This window comes from Pimephales promelas, chromosome 2, assembly GCF_988280905.1.
Source record: "Pimephales promelas chromosome 2, fPimPro1.hap1.1, whole genome shotgun sequence".
NCBI classification, from domain to species: domain Eukaryota; kingdom Metazoa; phylum Chordata; class Actinopteri; order Cypriniformes; family Leuciscidae; genus Pimephales; species Pimephales promelas.
In genome coordinates, this window is record NC_142770.1 from 45,822,011 (window position 1) to 45,842,628 (window position 20,618).

At 41.7% G+C, this 20,618-nt stretch overlaps 1 protein-coding gene and 1 pseudogene across 1 annotated transcript; one reads left to right on the top strand and one right to left on the bottom strand.

Annotated features, from left to right (window-relative positions):
• Positions 1 to 7,941: 7,941 nt before the first annotated feature.
• Positions 7,942 to 10,200, top strand: LOC148997620 (uncharacterized). Its single transcript, XM_089123316.1, is given in 2 exon segments — positions 7,942 to 8,850; positions 8,852 to 10,200. Coding segments are annotated over 2 exon segments (1,713 nt in total). The 5' UTR covers positions 7,942 to 8,308; the 3' UTR covers positions 10,023 to 10,200.
• Positions 10,201 to 10,829: 629 nt separating this feature from the next.
• Positions 10,830 to 18,664, bottom strand: LOC148997621 (uncharacterized; annotated as a pseudogene).
• Between the last annotated feature and the right edge of the window lie 1,954 nt (positions 18,665 to 20,618).

Consider the following 20,618-nt stretch of genomic DNA (forward strand, 5'->3'; position numbering starts at 1 on the left):
ACTCGAGTTAGGCTTTCCAAAATCTATGATGATGTCGATCCCATGTGCGTTAGATGTCGTCAGGCTTCAGCTACCCATGCCCATATGTTCTGGTCTTGCCCTTCACTTTATAATTTTTGGACACAGATATTTAACACTATTTCTGTTTGTACAGGGGTTCAATTTAATCCAACAGCATGCACCGCTCTTTTTGGGGTTTTACCTCCTACTTTGCAGCTGCCTAAATATAAAGCGGATTTTGTAGCCTTTATTTCGTTACTGGCTAGACGTTTAATCTTATTGAGGTGGAAGTCTCCCTTGCCGCCTTCTCACTCGTTCTGGATCAGGGACATTCTTCAGTTCGTGAAGTTGGAGAAAGTTAGGTGCGTGATACAGGGTTCTCATGCAAAGTTTAATAAAACTTGGGGTCCTTTTTTTACACATGTTGAGGGATTGACTTTTTCGGCTATTCCAGAGTAGCCACCCTGACTGTCTTTTAATTGTGAGGTTTTATGTAATTTTTTTATTTTTTATTATTATTATTATTTTTCAATGTGATTTAGTAGCATGCTGGGATGTTTTTTTCTCTCTCTCTCTCTGTAAGCGAGTATATTAAGCTCTTATTTAGCAGTGGGTGATCATTTTGTGTTTTTTTTTTTTTTTTTTTTTTGTGCGTGTCTGTTTTTCCTTTCTTGTAAGTTGTACTTGACACTGTTTTGATTCTCGAATTGTTATCACTTTATTTTGATATGTCGCTGAAAAAACCAATAAACAAATGTTTAAAAAAAAAGATTTATTTGACCACTTAAATATAAAAATATGAAGAACAGTAAGAAAAACTGTTGCATACATTAAAAACAAATACAAAAGTAGTCAGGGATAACACAATAAAGCCCGAAGACTTATTTCCATTGTGGTCCCTTATAAAGGCAGCAGAAGAAGTCAAGTGGCAACACATCACACATCAATCATTCACATACATAAACCAAATTCATACATATTATACAAAAAAATAATAATAAATAAATAAATAACCTTAGTATTATAAAAAAAACTACATTTGGCCCCTAAACCATAATTTCAGACCTTGTTTAAAATTACCTATACTTCTTACTGTCTTCAGTGCACCAGGTAACCGATTCCAAAGGGTAGTTCCAACATAAAGAAAAGAATGTTTGCCCAGGTTTGTATTAAATCTGGGGGGAACAAAATCAGTTGAGCTACCCCTAGTGGAGTACCTGTGAACTTCGTCTACTCTATTAAAATAATTTCTAAAATATTTAGGAACATCTCCATAAACAATTTTTTGTACCATACCCAGCTGCATCTGAGACACCCGATCCTCAACTTTTAACCATCCCACCCTTTCAAAGTGGGAAGATTCCAGATGAGTTCTAATGGGGAGGTCTAAAATTAGCCTTATTAATTTATTTTGAGACGTCTGAAGTCTATGTTTCAGGTTTACTGTGAGACCATTGTACCATGCACCACAAGCATAATCAAAAAATGGCTGAATTAAAGCTCCTGCCAAAACTAGCTTTGTTTTTTCATCCAATAACTTTGATATTCTGGCTAAAAAACGAACTCTTTGATTAACTTTGGTGATTACCTTTTGGGCCTGACCTACTCCAGATAAATTACAATCTAGCATACATCCAAGATAACTGATTGATTCCTTGGCATTAATTACAGTATCTCCAACCAGGACCTTAAAACATGTGGCTTTTTTTAACTTTATCTTTGTTCCAAACAATATGGATTCAGTTTTCCCTAAATGCAGTGATAATCTGTTTTCAGCCATCCACAACCTAACCTTTTGAAGTTCTGTGCTAAGTATGCTTTCAATCATATTCTTATCCTTGTGAGAAACAATCAGCGCAGAATCATCTGCATATAAAAAAAGACTGCATGAACAAGCAGACTTTAGATCATTTATATACAGTAAAAAGAAAAGTGGGCCCAAAACGCTTCCTTGAGGTACCCCACAGCCCATGCCTTTTGGTTGGGACATTTTCCCCCCAATATCCACTACTTGCGTTCTATTTTCCAGGTAGGAGCCCACCCATTTCTGTGCTAATTCACTAAAGCCCATTGCTTTCAATTTATACATTAAAACACAATGGTCAACTGTATCAAAGGCTTTTTGTAAGTCTAACATAACCATACCACAGAAGTTTCCCTTATCTACCTCCCTTTTTATATAGTCAGTTAAAAACAGTAAACAGGAATCCGTAGAATGAGATTTACGAAAACCAGACTGGAACTCATAAAGTAGGTTTTGTGATTTTAAGTAATTATCAATCTGTTCAAAAATAATCCTTTCCATTACCTTTGACAGACATCCAAGAATTGAAACAGGTCTATAATTACCAGGATCTAGTTTACTCCCTTTCTTATATATTGGAATCACTCTGGTAGCCTGGTTCAACCAGACTCTAGTTCATTTCATTTCCACATAGAGTCTGGAACCGCTCCATTAAGAAACGTTTCCTTCCTTGTAGGCGGGTTCACTATTAAAGTTCAAATCTATTGGATCTGCCCAAAGTCACTCACGATCTGCCATAGCCAATCGCTAACGGGGTGTCGTGAGTGACGTATGTCACGCGCCGAAGAGGATTATGTTTACAATAGGATTTCAGTCAACGAGCGCCGCAGGTTTTGTTAATCTAGGAACAATTATTAATTCGAAATGTATATTTGACACGAAGGACAGTGATATATTCATCCAACGGTGGAAGCTGTGTCTAATCATTACAAATACGCCGCTGTGGTCGTTTTCTGATCTGCCGCAAATGCTGTAACGTTAGTTGCTACAGTGAATGATCAGTCTGTCTCTATCTGCAGATGTGTAATAAACAACAATTTTTCATATTACGTCTTATTGTTTCTTAATTACCTTAATTTTGGTCTTCAAAGTATGTGTTTGTACATTTTTATATGGCATTTAGTTTTTTTAGTAAAACAAATCAACCATTGCCATCTAAAACTGAAAATCAAATATCTTCAAAGTATGGTTTTTCACATTTTTATTTATGACAATTATTTTTTTTAAATCACAACCAATTTGTATGATTTACAACATGTAAAACTGACACACCAACCTCCTGCACCGGTGCACAAAGGGGCTCAAAATGTTCTATTCATCACAAGAATCAGTAAATATACATTTGGGAATATGAGCGACTGACATGACTCCTGAGCGGATCTTCAACAATAGTTTAGCAGCCAGGACTCGGGGCTTCCGAACACCGCGAACACCAGGCTAATAAACCGTCCGTCCAAAATGTCACGGTCATCGTGCACGAACTGCCCAGCACAAACTTCCAAACTTTCTGCCTCCTTCACTTGGTCCTCAGTTGTGCAACAAGAGGTGAGACGATAACAATCCGGCTTTAAATTCTGTATATTCGGCAGTTTCTTTTCCAACAACGGACCGAATAGCTTTTCTCACGTCTTTCTCCGCTGCCATTACTGAACTGAAACTGACGCGCTTACATCAACGTCATCGTTCTCAGCCACTCCCTCTATTCGCTGATTGGTCCTACAAAAAATTTATTTCTGGAAACCTAAGGATATGGAGCGATCCCAGACGCAGTACTGAAGTAAAATGAAATTGAGCGGAAGTGCGTAGGAGGGCGCAGCCAGGCTATCACTCTGGCAATCTTGAGGTCATTGGGAAAGTATCCTTGTTCTATCGACCTGTTTATAATGTGAGTAATACTCGGAGTAATGATCTCAGCGGCATCCCTCACAAATCTAGATGGAATAGAATCTAATCCTGTGGCTTTAGAGCCATCAAGCGTCTTCAGCTTCTCAAGAACAAGTGCCTCCTTCACCTCTTCAAAAGAGAAACTCCCCGCCTGAACACCTAACTGAGAGTAAAAGTCCTGCACATGTCCTTCACCATATTGACCAGTCTGGCCAGGTAACTTTTCCACAAGCTTCCTAGCAACTGATGAGAAATACATATTAAAGGTATCTGCCACTATCTCCTTCTCTGATGTAATATTGTTACCAAGATCTAGGGTAATATTTGTGTTTTTTGTTTTTAGCCTTTTACTGTAGCCAAGGTGCTTAAGGGATTTCCATAGCTTTCCTGAGTCATTTCTGTATTCAGCAATTTTTTCATTGAAATATGCCTTTTTAGTATTGACAACTAATTTGTTAACTTCATTTCTTGCCTTTTTATAATCAGCCCAACTCTGCTCGTCCTTTTTTTCTCTGAATTTCCCATGCTTCCTGTTTCTTAACCTGATTGCCTCAAGGATGTCATCATTTACCCAGGGTTCTGTTCTCTGCTTTATTCTAATTTCCTTATATGGGGCTATTTTATCTATAGTTTCTAAAAACATACTTTTAAATAAGTACCATGCTTTGTCCACATCACTACATAGCAAAACCGTAGACCAATTCATTTTAACTAAGCAGCCATTCAACACTTCTTTACTGTACTTTTTCAGTGACCGGATCTTAATAGAAGTATGGCAGTTAAGCACTGCTTGCTTGATCTTTCTAGTACAGAAGATAATAGAATGGTCACTCAGCCCATATTTTATAACCCCACTTTCAGTTATCCTAGATTTGTCTGACACTAGGACAAGGTCAATTGTGGTTTGAGTGGTAGAGCACACACGTGTAGGTTCATCAATCAGCTGATGTAAACTATGGGAGCGACAAAAATGCATCAACGCTTTATACCCAGAAACATTACTTTTCTGAAAATCAGTGTTGAAATCGCCCAACATGATAACTTCTGATTTAACCAAGTCCGTGCAGTTTGAACAAACATCCTCTAAAAGTTCATAAAACTGTGATTGATCAGGCGGTCTATAACATGCACATATTAGTATGGGCTTACTCTTCGGTAGCAAAATATCTAACCAGACCGCTTCAACCTGCTCACTATTTAAATCCATTCTATGATTAAAACCAATGTCCGCTCTTACATATATACACACCCCTCCACCTTTGCGGTTTCGGTCTCTCCTAATTACGAAATAGTTCTCCAGTTCAATTTCAGCGTCTGTAATGGAGTCATCCAGCCATGTCTCGGTGAAACAAAATATTCCCACCTTTCTGCTTTTTTTACTGAGGTGTCGGATCTCTGTAATTTTCGGGAGAAGGCTTCTGACGTTGAGATGAAGCAGGTGTAATCCTCTCGTCGACAAGAAAGAATCCACACTCGATATCATATCTCCCCGTTCCGGATCTCCAGCACTTCTCCCGACGCTTCCGCGTACGCTTCCACTCCCTTCAGCGACACTCATGGATAGGAGTTTGTCCCCGGCGTTTGGATGTCTAGAGCAAGCCGTTGCACAACTGGAGGGCCTACTTGACATTGTTTTCGTTAATCCAAATTTCCGCATCGGGCCCGGGCATTGATGGATGTCTCCAGATAATAATAGGCAGATACAAATTATAAATTGGTCGCCATTCACTTGCCTTTTGACGCCACCTTTATCTGCTTTATCATTGTGCTTGGCTGGATACCAACATGGATAGAGAAAAGTGTCCATAAAGATTTTCTTCCCATAACCAAATTGTTTTTTAAATAAAAATTTGTTTGAGTAAGCATAACAACTATGTAAATGCCCCTCAAGACAGGTTTTAGGGCCGTTTTCTAAAAAAGTTATAATAAATACATATGCTAACAACACCACAAGCACACCACACTTGGCTGCACATTGGCGGCACACAGCTGCCATCTTGGTTACAATCCTATTGTTCTTTACAACAATCAATAGGCTACTACATTAATTTGCAGTTGAATGTCTATAATAAATTATTACAGCACGGTAGTTATGCAACATATTGATACTATTATTATTAATAATAGTATCAATATGTTGCATAACTACAGACCTGTAATTCAGGTAACAGGTGGGAAAAAATGCTTTTTTCAAAAACAAATACCTAAATTTCGAAGATCGGATCAGATCGGATCGAATCGAATAATGATAATCGATTCAAGATCTTGAGAATCGGAACTTGAGAATTTGAATCGAAACACAGCACTACTAATCTCTATGCAAAAATTAATGATGTGAAAGAGTGAGAGTCCAAATAAAAATGAGCACAAATCTGTCTATGCGTGCGTCTCTCACAAATCAGAGCTTGGCAAGTAATATCAACTTAAATACATCCAAAACTGGCCCGCTAGCAATAATATCTGGCCCGCGCCTTAGACTGAAAAGCCCTGAAAGAAATTAAAGGGCGGGGTACCCGGGGTAGGTTTACAAATAGTTGTTGGAAACATTTGGGATATTGTAAGTAACCAATTTAACAAAATATATTACATTGCCGTTGTGATTTGGGGATATTTTAATGCAAAAATGTTACAAATTTTATATCTAATTTTATATATTGTATTTTGCCCTTTACTTGTGTGAATGTTTATTGTGTTTCATTTTTAAAGTAACATTGATGTACAAATTTTAACTGTAATGCAAAATGGTTATTAAAATATTTGATTTATTTTAAAATTGTGAGATTTATATTTATTTAGAAAATGCAGCTCATCAGCCCCAATTTCTGCAAGTGCTGCATACATGACACACCCCAAATAAAAAGGTTGCTTCTCATAAGTCATTCTGAATAGAAACATAACACACACTAGAAAGCCAAACCTTCAGAGTTTACATTTTAAGACTCAAAATTAACCAGACTGTTATTAATATTAAGATATATAAGCTCAAACATAAAAACAAAACCAACAAATATTAAGAATATATTTATTAAATGTATAAAAATATTTTTTGAATTTAGGATATCAATTTATAACCACAACTAAAGTGTAGCCAGACTTTTTGTCATACTTAATTTTGAATCTGAGAATGATATCTCTAAAATTATGCATTTTATGAAGTCATTGTGAGATTTATGTCTTTTAGTTTATGTCAGTGGAGGATTTCGAGAAGTTTTAGAAAACGCAAACAAGTTTCTCATCAAATATTTTATTGCCCTAAATACATATTTACAGTCTCTGACTAATGTTTGGTGAGGAGAACTGGCCCACTCATGTTCTATTCATTTAAATCGATCAACCTTACACATGGTGAGACCCAATCTTCAATATTCTTTTATCGTTATTCTTTTGTTTGAATTGAACCATAGCCTTTCTTTAGGCAAAATGCTTAGTCAGTGACGCCTAAGTTATCCCCGATATACACGCATTAAGTCTTGTTAGAAAGAAAAAAAAAACTATTATTGGAACTTTACATGTGAATTATTTAAAAAAATATCTATTTTTGAACAGAAAGCTCCTGCAGCAGGTGCATTAGCATAACAAGTACTCTCAACATAGATGACACCATTTAATTTATTAATATTAAATTTTTATATAAACTTTGAAACACCATCCAGTATTTGCATCATATTCCAAACGTGGTTTAAAATGTTTTCAAGGCAAATAAAGATTTTGAAATATGTTGTATTTAGCATTTTAGATGAAGCTATTGTAACGTGAAGGTTCGGCATATGGTGATGGATCAGTCTTTAGAATAATAAACAGTAGAATGGAGAGACTGTTTGTCAAGCGGTACTTGAACACTGTCAGAACAACTCTATAGACCCCTTTTGCGCCGACGTCACAGTTACGTCACGGCACTAGCTGGAGGCAAAAGAAAGTGAAAATTGGAGGCGGCCAATGCAAACCAGCACAGATTCGGCTGCATAATAAGGAGCTTAAATAATTGTTACTATTATTAAATGTCATCTTGTTGTGTTGTTTGGTGCAAGAATTGATGAAAAATGAATATGCTGTATCTGGAACTTTTATTTCTAGAAAATATTCACATCATTAATATCGCACTGTAATGTCACTCTTTACATTGTCGTGGTCTCGACGCTGGCTCGGCAGAACTGCGGATCGTACACAGAAGTCTTGTACAGGACCATATAGGCATCTAAAAATTTATATGCCCTCAGTTTCTATTTACGATCGGTTTCTCTATAAGTGTCACAGTTTCACTCCTCATTTGTGTTTCCCTGTCTGAGTTTCCTGCCACTGATCAGTCACCATGGACACCAATTACCTTCATCACAGCTGTTAGTCATTTGTTAATTATCTCTGTGTATTTAGTTCCTGCTTGTGCTCTGTCTGTGGTCCGGTATTGTTTGTATTGCTCTGATGTGTGCGTGCTCCCTTCGTCTTCTGGAATAAATCTACTGTTATTTGGACTTGCTAGCCTTTGTGAACTCTTTGGAACTTGCCTCACGCAGCATCGTGACAGAATACCGGACCCCACTAAGAACGCTCTTGTATTTTCCTTTTTGTTTTTCCCGTTTTCGTGTTCAGTGTTTTTGTTCCGTTTTCACCCCTGCATTCACCATGGACTTTCCGGCAGTAAAGCTCTTGTGCCTTGAGCAGGGAGAACGATCCCTCGAGGAACACTTAGAAGTGTTTTTGGATCTCGCCCATCAGACCACCTTCCCGGATGACTGCCTGTGCACGTTCCTGCAAGTCGGACTCAATGCTGCCACACGTGCACAGTTATCCGAGGAGGTTCCTCGAGGGAGCTTCATGTCATATGTGGAGTGGGTGCTGGCATCCTGCGGATCTGCGTTCACCGTCGAGGATGCCGCCAGCCCCACTTCCCAGCCAGTGCCCAGCCAGAACCACCCAGACGGCGAGGACTGTCGACCTGAGCCCACCACAGGTAGCGCAACGGAGACCGCGGCGATGAATGAGCCCCCGCCCATGAGAGTGACCGAGGATCACATCGCCATGGAGCCCGAGCAACGCGCGCCTGACCAGGTGTGTGAGCCGGCCGAACCATCTGTCGCTGAGGGAGTACTGGTGGACGTTGAGGGTTCGGAAGTAAGCCCCACCCACCCCTCCACTACTGAGTGTGTCTCTGGCTAAAACACCTTTTGATTTTGGAGATGAGATTTGTCTAGCTCCTGTTCTGTTACCCAAACCTGTCAATCCCGATCCTGTCATTCATCTGCCTGTCATATTAGCCCCGCCCAACCTCCCTCTCCCACCACCTCTCCAAAACATCCCAAACACTATATTTTTTTTTGGTTTTTGCATTGGACTTCAGTCTCTTCCCCAGTCTCCAGCCATCTGTACCACCCAGTCATCTATGTCACCCTTCAGTCCCTCGGTACCACCTCTGCCTCTCAGTATCGGGGTACCACCTCGGACCTGTCGGGAGCCATCTTCTCCTGCCCAAGATGAACCCATAGCTCCGTCTAAAGCCTCGGTGCGCTCCGATCTGCTTCGACCTGTTGCCCTGGCTCCCGAACCTATGCTCCTTCCACCCTCGACCTCATCGTGGACCATCGGCCATTCGGTCTTGCCGGACTCCCTCGGCACGTCGATTCCACCGAGGTCAGACGTCGCTTCACCTCCGCTGCGGATTTGCAAACCATCCGCTGCTCTCTGGTTCTCCACCCCTTCTGCTACGGCTTGCTCCGCCCTACCTCAGGCTCCACCTCCGCCCTCGGTCGCTCCGACTCGCCCTCAGACCTCCGGATCCCCACCTCGCTCTCAGGAGATCGTCGCTGCGGCTCCGTCGCGGTCACCTGGGTCTTCAGCATCTCTTCACGACCTCTGCTCATCGACTTCACGGTGGGTTTCTTCCTCGTCGTCGTCGCCTCCTGTCATCTCCATGGCGATCTTCATTGCTTCTCCATGGCTCCTCCCTCCATCGACGCCGCCGTGGGGTACCATCTTGGCTGTAGCCTGGGCACCTTCTATCACCCATCTGCCAAAGGTCCTTCACTGGCTTTCTCCACGATCTGCACCACCCTGGAACCTTCAGTTCTGTCTCCTTCCTGTCATCCGTCCTCCGCCCGAACCTCCTCCAGCTTCTTCTGCCTACCCATGGCCATCTCCTCGCTCCGTGCCCTCGGCATTGCCTTGCCCACCTTCTAGACCTCCTCCATTCTTCCGTTACGGCGCGAGGTCGCGCCTACCGAGAGGGGGCGTTATGTCACAGTTTCACTCCTCATTTGTGTTTCCCTGTCTGAGTTTCCTGCCACTGATCAGTCACCATGGACACCAATCACCTTCATCACAGCTGTTAGTCATTTGTTAATTATCTCTGTGTATTTAGTTCCTGCTTGTGCTCTGTCTGTTGTCCGGTATTGTTTGTATTGCTCTGATGTGTGCGTGCTCCCTTCGTCTTCTGGAATAAATCTACTGTTATTTGGATTTGCTAGCCTTTGTGAACTCTTTGGAACTTGCCTCACGCAGCACCGTGACAATAAGGTAGGTGTAGAAGCCACTCACCCGAGGTAACGTACGTTAATCCTGTCAGATCGTCCATGCATTGAGTGAGCGTGTAGGCGGCTACAGGTCGGCCAACATTAACAGGGGTGATAGTAGAAAAAAATCCTGAGCCTGAACTTTTTTCCCTGGGAGGTAAGCGGCCCCTAAGCCAAGAGATATATGCCCTGATCAACATTTGTTAAGCGGGATCCAGAAGTGTGCTCCCCTGGGAGAACATTTTGATGAATACAGGTAGTCCCTTAAATGATTCTGGTGACTTTTGTAGATATAAATGGACATCATTCAGACATGAAATGAACAAACCCAATACAAAGCCTATATTACAGTAGCATATTTGTGTAGAGCACCAGAGCTCCTGGGACCCTGGGTCTGTTTATTAATCCATCCCTGCTTTTAACTAGTCATTTACCTGCGTACTTATTGCTTGTATAGTGTACTAAGACTTTACAACATCCATAACAAGAAAGGTCAGAGCGTGGCAATTATAATTCTCCAAAGTAAACTAGGAATTCATTAGTAGCCTAACCATAGAAAATAAGGACGCATGAACAAGGAGATATTCATTTTAATGCAAAATATGCAGTTTGGCAGTTGCAAATCCTTTCTCCGTACATCAACCTTGAGAATCTCCTTGTCCCAGGAGCTCTCTTACAAGGGCCACCATTTCCACATGCACCAAATACACCATCGGCTTTTCATGTTGAAGCTTTTTGGCAAATCCCTGAAATGTTGGAAGGACCCCTGCAAATATAAAACACAATATAAATTGGTAATTAAAACTCACAACCAGTGTTGGGAAATATCTGAACACAAGTATGATTATGCATTTCAAATACAATATATAACTAAATAATAATACAACTGAATTTTGCTCAAGATAAATATTATTAGGGTGGTTTCATTAAAAATAATAGTCAGTCACATTTTTGATATATTCCTATATAAATTTCTAGTCCTGTAACTCATTGGCTGTCTAAATATGTTTGCCAAAGACGTCTTTAGACATCTTTTAAGTTTTTTTAACAGGGCAAGCTGGGGAATGATTGCGGGCGAAATTTGTCCAAATATACTTTGCTTGTAATAGAGAATGTACTGACAAATTTAACCTGATCGCACAAAATGAACCACTAGGTGGCAGCAGATCACTTTCATCTACAGGAGTAAGGACAATGGGTCTCATTCACCAACCATTCTTATGAAGAATTTCGTTCTTTAAACCCATTTATGCAGAATTTACGAAGATTATGGTATTCACCAATGTATTCTTGTTATTTGGCAAGAACAGAATCTACGAATACTCAAGAGCACTCTTACGCACATTTGAGAACTGACTTGTTTGTGCAGAATAAATGGATATTGCATTATCATCTTATCTGCAGGTGTGAAATATAATATAATTTTATATTACAACTATATATTTTATCATTTAGGATATTTTATTTATAAAAATATTATAATTATTTTTTTCATTAAATAAATTCCACTATATTACAATGTTGTGATATGTAACTACAGATTATGGGAGTCGCGCATGTGTGACGTGAGTGAGGCGCCTCAGAAAAGCGCGTAATACATGTGACTGTGTTATGCTCGAGTAACTTAGCTGTAGCTATACGAGTGAGTTAATAAAACAGTTCTTTGCCAGCAAGACGACTTGGTTCCTCTTTCATCTAAAAAAGCATCGACACATGACATGGTGTCAGAAGTGGCCGACTTCACGCTCTGAAAATAAGACATGGCGAAGCTCGGACCTCCGGATTCTTTTGACTTCACGCGGCCGGCGGAATGGCCGATGTGGCGCCGACGTTTCGACCGCTTTCGGGTGGCGTCAAAGTTGGATAAGGATAGCGGTGAAGTGCAAGTAAACACGCTTCTCTACGCAATGGGGAGAGAGGCGGAAGCGATTTATGATTCCTTTGTGTACGATGACGGCGGAGAAGATGAAGAGGAAAGTAAACCGGAATTGGACTACGACACGGTGATAGCCAAATTCTCCGATCATTTTGTGCCCAAGAGAAATGTGATACATGAAAGAGCATGTTTTCACAAGAGAGCACAAAAGCCTGGTGAGTCAGTCGAGGCTTTTGTAAGAAGTTTATATGAACTGGCACAGTACTGTGAGTTTGAGCACACTAAAGATGAGCAAATCAGGGACAGAATAGTTATTGGTATATCTGACAACGATGTTTCACAGAAATTACAGCTCGAGCCTGATCTCTCTCTTGAACGAGCTATTCAAATAGCGCGCCAAAGCGAACAAATAAAGCAACAGAATGAGAGCCTGCGGTCGGAGTGTGCAGTAGACGCCATGAGACAGGGGAGGCGGCCGTTCCACAGCAGAAGGAGCAGTAACGAGGGACAATGGCAGAAAAAACAAGAACACAGTGAGTCTAAACAGCATTCTACCTGTTCCCGCTGTAACAGACAACATGGTAAAATGCATCCTTGCCCAGCAAAGAATAAAAAGTGCAGAAGGTGTAATAAAATTGGACATTTTGAGGCAGCTTGTCAGACGAGGATGCTTAAAGAGGTTGTTACAATGCCTAGCAGCACCACTAACACAGACGAGATGTTTTTCCTTGGAGAAGTTACTGAAAATGTGTCAGACATAATGGATCAACCTGATTCAGAAAATAAGTGGCTCGTTGACTTACCTGTTAATGGCAGCACTGTGAAATTCAAAATAGACACTGGGGCGGATATCAGTGTTATATCACAGGCTGCATTCATGAGACTGCCACAGCGCCCCCGCCTGGTCACTGCAACGAAAGGACCCATCACCAGCCCCGGTGGCGAAGTTAAGAGTATTGGCAAGTTCCTGGCAACAAGTGAGTACAAAGGAGAAAAGTACAGATTCTGGATAACTGTAATTAAAGGGCCATACTCTCACAACCTCCTTGGACGGAGTGTAGCCACAAAAATGGGACTGGTCATGAGAGTTGACGGGATGGACACTGTAATGCTAAGTCAGGTGTTTGGGGATATTGGTTTGCTCAAGTGCGACCCCGTAAAAATCGAACTTAAAGCTGACTGTGAGCCCTACTCACTGACGACGCCACGTCGCATCCCGTTCCCCCTCCTGGCCAAAGTAGAGGCGGAACTTAAACGCATGCTGGCCCTGGGCATAATTGAGGAGGTTACAGAGCCTTCTGACTGGTGTGCCCCGATGGTTCCAGTCGTGAAGAGGAACAAGGAGCAAGTGCGAGTGTGTGTCGATCTAAAACGCTTAAATAAGGCGGTTAAGCGAGAGAGGTACATCATGCCAACATTAGAGGATATTGCTCCCAAGCTAGCCGGAGCTAAAGTGTTCTCTACCCTTGATGCCTCCTGCGGATTTTGGCAGATCCCCTTGGATGCTGCAAGCCAAAAGCTGACTACCTTCATCACCCCAATGGGAAGATTCTGTTTCCGACGGCTGCCATTCGGTATCACATCGGCTCCAGAAATCTTCCAACGACAGATGTCGACACTATTAAGGGGTCATGATGGAGTTGTCGTAGTAATGGACGACATACTTGTTTATGGAGCAACAAGGAAAGAGCACGACACCCGTCTTGATGCGGTTCTGATGACCATAAAGGACAGTGGTTTAAAGTTGAATAAGGCCAAGTGTCATTTTGGCAAAGCAGAAATAAAGTACTTTGGCCACCTCATAAGTGCAGAAGGCATGAGACCTGACACTGACAAAGTTAAAGCCATCACACAGATGCCAAGCCCAACCAATGTTACGGAGCTTAAACAGGTCCTGGGTCTTGTCAACTATGTTGGAAAGTTCCTGCCTGGCCTCTCCTCACAGCTGCATCCTATCACTGCCCTGCTCAGGAAAGAAAGTGAGTGGGTGTGGAGTGATGTCCAAGAAGCGGCGTTTGAGAAAGTGAAAGCTATGCTCGTGTCAGCACCAGCACTTGCATATTATGATAACAACCGAAAAACTGTCATCAGCGCTGATGCGAGCAGCTATGGATTAGGTGCGGCTTTATTGCAGGAACACGAGGGTGTGTTAAGGCCAGTTGCATTCGGCTCCCGCACATTGTCAGATGCAGAGAAGAGATACTCCCAAATTGAAAAGGAGTGTCTTGCGGGGGTGTGGGCATGTGAGCGCTTCGCTCGCTATGTGCAAGGCATGGAAAACTTCCTTCTACAAACGGACCACAAACCACTGGTACCCCTCATAAATACATACGACCTGGACAAAGTCCCTCCAAGGTGCCAAAGACTCCTAATGCGCCTACTGAAATTCAATGTTGTGGCTGAGCACGTCCCGGGAAAGCAGCTTATCATAGCCGATGCTCTCTCTAGGAGCCCACTGACTGACAGTAGTGATGAACACACTGACCAGGACGTTCAAGCATATGTGGAGTCAGTGGTAGAGAATGCGCCTGTTTCATCAAAAAAACTTGACAAAATCCGCTCCGCCACACTAGAGGATGAAGAGCTGCAAAAGATCGTGCAGTTTATTAGAAATGGATGGCCACCAAGGACATCGCTGTTTCCATCCCTGCATGGATATTATTCTGCCAGAGCTCACCTCTCTGAGACCGATGGACTAGTGTTGTATCAAGATCGACTGGTTATCCCAACTGCACTTAGGTCAGAAGTGCTCAAACAGCTACACGAGGGACACCAAGGTCTAACAAGGTGTCGTGTTCGAGCTAGGATGTCAGTATGGTGGCCTCGTATCAGTGCAGAGATTACAACGACAGTGTCAACATGTAAGTTCTGCATCGAAAATAGACGCACTCAAAGACGGGAACCGCTCCTCACCACACCTTTACCTGGGGGACCCTGGCAGCGGATTGCTGCGGATTTGTGTGAGCTGGAAAGACAGAATTATCTCATTGTGACTGATTATTATTCCAGGGACATTGAAATTTCCCACCTGTCTTCAACATCCAGCCACCAGGTCATTACCAGGCTCAAAGGCATGTTTGCAAGATGGGGGATACCGCTGGAGCTGGTGAGCGACAATGCCACACAATTCACCTCGGGTGAGTTTCAAGACTTCTGCCAAAGCTACGGGTTTGTGCATACGACTACCAGCCCTCATTACCCCCAAGCAAATGGTGCTGTCGAGAGAGCTGTGCAGACTGCTAAGCGCATTCTGAAGCAGCCTGATCCATATCTCGCTCTAATGTGTTACAGAGCCACCCCTAGCGCTGTTACGGGGGTGAGCCCAGCTTTACTTATGGCTGGAAGAGACATTAGGACCACACTTCCTATGTTGGAAGAAAAACTACAAGCTTCTCCTGTGGGCAGACATCAAATTCAGCAGAAGGATGCTCAGGCTAAATCAGCCTACCGGTTCTTCTACGATCGCCGTCACTCTGCTCTGCCACTTCCTGAACTCCAATCTGGGCAGGCCGTTAGAGTGAAATTGGATGGAGAAAAGGGGTGGAAAATGTCTGCGAAAGTCATTAGCAAGTGCAGCGAGCCCCGGTCTTACATCGTAAAGACAGACAACGGTGCAGTGCTGCGACGCAATAGAAGACATCTGCAGGCAGTCCCGGAGCTTGCTGACTCTCCAGACCAGCAGCAACAGTCTGAGGGATCTCCACTGCAGCTGCCCAGCAGCCCTCCTTCTGTGGCCAGACCCAGTCATGGTGACCCTGCTTCAGTTCAGAGACCGAAAGATTCACCTGTGGTGTGTTCACCACACCAGCCGTCCCCTCAGAGAACTGTTCAAGTGACATCCAGAGGTCGTGAGGTCAGAATACCTCATAGATATAGAGACACTTGAACACTTATTGATACTTATCTTCATACTGTTCTTCAGTATTTCTGTTTGAGTGATAAGTACAGTTAAAAGCTACATTATGTTCTTGAGTTAAGTTTCATGGGAATAGATTGTTATGCTAAGATCCGATAATTGACAGGATAAATAGAAATTAAGTTGAGATCAAGAGATCACAATAAGTATGCTGACGTGATTCATCGACCACCCAGAGACTGTTATGTTCATGTTTATCTCTATTTGATGTGTAGTACATCTTGTTTAACTGGTGAAGCTTTATCTTTTGAAAAGGGGGGAGATGTTGTGATATGTAACTACAGATTATGGGAGTCGCGCATGTGTGACGTGAGTGAGGCGCCTCAGAAAAGCGCGTAATACATGTGACTGTGTTATGCTCGAGTAACTTAGCTGTAGCTATACGAGTGAGTTAATAAAACAGTTCTTTGCCAGCAAGACGACTTGGTTCCTCTTTCATCTAAAAAAGCATCGACACATGACATACAAAGCATTCATGTATTTTCGAATAAATAAACACAACAAATAACACTTTTTCACTTTTTATGCTAGCTACTTTATATGAAAACTCATTTACAGTTCAATACCTTTTTGAATCTGCCTCAGAGTTTCCGTAGGACCTTCTTAAGAACACGGTTAAGAACATTCACATATTGGTAAATGAGGCCCATTGTTACCTTGTTACACAGTTCTTCACAGTATTACAGTACTCCACAGTTGGTGATATTCTCATTAATTTGGTTATTGTTGCTGTAGAAACGACCTGCCTGTTTCATTTAGTATCATGTATAAATGACTTGATTCATTTGCCAGATATGTCAGTGGACTGCAACCACTTATTAACTTAAAATGTAACTTTTACTCTTACATTTATGTTGCAATGACTTTGCCTAGTCATAAAATACCTCTGAATAAGTCGATCATGACCTTCATTCTTTGAAACTCTGTAATGAGCACAGAGATTCGTGCCTTTCGATCTCGGTTAACCTGTGTTCCTGTTCGGGATGCCACTGCCTGCTCTTTCTGAAGTACTTGTATCCTGGCCTTTTCCTCAACTGAGAGCTCATGTCTCTCAAACACTTGATACAGAAGCCTTCTGTAGCACACACACACACACACACACACACACACACACACACACACACACACACACACACACACACACACACGCACACACACACTATGTAAATAAATGTATACACACCGTAATATCTGCATTAAAATGGACTACTTCCTGAATAACAACTAACCATTCTAAACTAATAAAATATGGTGCATAATTAGGCCTACATCCCACAAGGGCTAAAACTAAAACAAACAAGACACTAAATTTGTTGTTGTTAAAATGATTTGCATTACCTGTATTTGTGTTCTTCTTTCGGATCCAGCACATGATAGTAGTGCACCACGAGCACATCCAGGAGCTCAGTCATCCTGTTGCATGTAGCATTTGAATGAATCTGTTACTGATGGGCCTTATCAAGCTCTTCGGGGGGAGGTGGAGTAAACTTTGAAACTGTGCAAAAATCTCCTTCTGTTTAGGTGATTTCTCTGTCATAATAAATATCAGAGCAAAAATCTTCCACATCTGAGCCAAAGGGTCCCATAAGGGCCTTAGCAGTATTGGACACCATGTGATCACAGTGTCTCCTGATATATCCAGGAGATTAGGGTTCTCCTTCCTTGCTAACGTTTCAAGCCCAGATTTCTTTCCCCTCATCACAGCACAATTGTCCAGAAGAATGCTAGTGACTTGTCTCCACTCCAGCCCATATGATTGCAGGACATCTTTTAGTTGCAGCATCAGTTCTGAGGCATTTGCAACATTAACCTTTTTGCTTGCAAGGTGCTGTGTTTTCACACTGCCTGCATCCTCGTCATAAAATCGGACCAGTACATTTAGAATTCTATCCATGCTTTTGTCAGTGGCCTCATCAATATTAAGTGAAAACATGCTATTCTTAAGCTTGTCAGATTTCTTTTAAATTCTGGCGAGATGCCGTGTGTAATGAGATAGCCCGCATGCTGCCTCGAAACAGACAGATGCGTTAGGGCGAGTTTATCCTCCGCTAATTTCTGACACAGAGTGACGAGTGGATGAGCGATTGTAAATGACAGATCGAACTCGGCAATGAAGGAGCACAAGCGAATTTTTAAATCAGCCACACGATCGGTCATTGAGGGTCGGATATCTGCTGTGGCTGTTGCCCCCGGCAAACGTGAGGTGTGTTGAATCGCTCGGACAGCTGCTTGATGACTAGGGTCTAACTCGTGCCGTGGCAGCACTTTTTTCCCGCTAGTTCCATATAATATTTTCCTTGCACACAAAGTGCAGAAACATGCTCCTGGTTGCCGGAGTTTTTGACACCAGCTTCCAAAGGGCTTTTCGTCTCTACCCACCTCTTCTATCCAAGACCAGCGCCATTTATTCTTTATGCCTTTATCGACAAGTTTGGTGTCTTCCCCCGGCTTCATAAAGTTGCGCTCCATGACTTCGGCTAGATTTCGCGCTGCCAGTGTGGAAAACGCACAAAAAACTGATCGCACGTGAAGTGACTACTGATTCAATTTGATTGGCCAAAACCCAAGACCAGCCCCTACCCTATTGCCGATTGGCTGAAGTAAGGTTACATATGTGGTTTAGTGCGCGAACCTGTTTTTTTTTTTCCCCAGACACGTCTGAACGCCGGAAATCCGGCGTGGCGCCGGAGCGCTATCAGGCATGCATTAAGATAATATCGGATAATATTAAGATACACATTAAGATAATATCGGATTTTCTCATGGATTTTCTCCAGACATTGTTAAAAAACAAGCTAACAATCCTTGCTAACTAGCGTTAGAGAAGAGGCCAGATGGATCTTTCTGCCTCCACCTAAGCTCCGCCCACAAAAATACGTTACCGCAGGCTTGTTTGAGATGAGCAAATTCTGCGCAGAATCGATCACCGGTGATCAGCGCGAGATGCATGCCGGTTAGAAATGTGTCCGAGAACGGTCCGCCTGGCTCTGATGTCATGCCGACGTATGTCAAAAAACTCTCGCGAGCGCAAGGCGGAAGGGTCGGATTCTGCAGTCGTGCGCAGTTGCTCTCCACCGACTGCGCTGATCAAAAGCATGATGGGAAACGACTTGCTGGCGACACAGCTTAATGCTCATTGGTTTAAACAACAGTGATGAAGGTAAATTCCATATTCATTAAGCTAAATTCTCCAAATCAAGACCATGTTTTATGTATTTATTTTTTTATTTATTTTTTCAAATTGAAACTGATATATATTGTGAATCTCTTAAACGGGTTAAAAATAAGAAAGCTATAGTCAGTAACTCAAATATACTAGGCCTACTCTAAAATGTTCAAGTGAAAAATAGCTCTCATTTTATAGATGATGAAGTTTGTAAGTCTGTCTATTTAAGCTAAGCTTATTTTGATTTATTTATTTATTTTATTATTAATTTTATTCTGATGTTTATTTATTTGTCGCTGTATAATATGCCTATTTGTTTCACGAATTGTGGTGCTTGTAGGTAGGCTACTGTATGTTTGTAACTTGCATTCTAATAAAAAAGTAAAATAAATAAAAATAAAAATAAAAGAACAACAGATGAATTGTTCTCTTTTAAAATGTTTGATTTTAAAACTGATATCATGTTTTATGTGTATACATATGGGTGAATAAACTCTCTGACGGTGCCATATGGGTTATATTTCATTTTTGTTAAAACAATAGGCTATAAAAACACGTCTGTATTAAAGAAAAAAAAAAGATTGATAAACACATATTTGGAATGTAATTGAATAACAAGTACTTTGGGTGTCTTGTTCATTAAATTTATTTTTATATAGGCTAAAAGCAACAGAACTTAAATCACATCCAGTTTATTAGCAACACGTGCACGTGCGTGAATCCCGTTAATCCCGCGATATCCGCCTTTGATCTCACAGGTGTCTGATTCACTGCGAGAACCGAGATCTGTCCGGCTTTATTGCGCTTTTTTCACTCCTCCTCTAACTGCAGCCGCCTACTCTCGACTACATTGCAGGCGAGGCGAGGCGCATCTCAAACAAGCCTCATGTTTACAACCTGTAAAAGGGTCTATTCAGCCTTTCACGTGACTATATTAACCAATCAAAAGCAAGAACGTAGACCGAGAGTGAAGGCACATTCTATGCTTACTGTATTAAATATGTAAACACAATTAACTGACTAAACATTATTCTAGTAAAATAACTCAAATAAAACCGTATTAAATTCTAAGCATTACAACTTTTAAAAATGAAATATGAACTCCACTTCTATGAGCTATCCTTAGGTAGCATATGCATTCTGTAAACTTTGTTTATTCATATGAAAACTTCAAATCACACCAAATCACCTACAGAACACACACATATTGAAGTAACCGTGCATTTATTAGCTTCTCGTTTCAGGTGAAGAGATGTCACTTTCGCTTTGTTATCACGGATGTCCAGAATCAGGAAGTGTAAACACAGTCATGCAGAAGAAGTCACGTGATATGTTTGACAGCTGTAAGCGAACCATGGTTCGACGTCAGTCAGATCTGACGCAAATCAGGAAGAGTATATACACAGCTCGCTCCATTCGTTGATTGAGCTGTTTAGATCGCATAAGTTAGTGTAAAATGAAGAGAAATG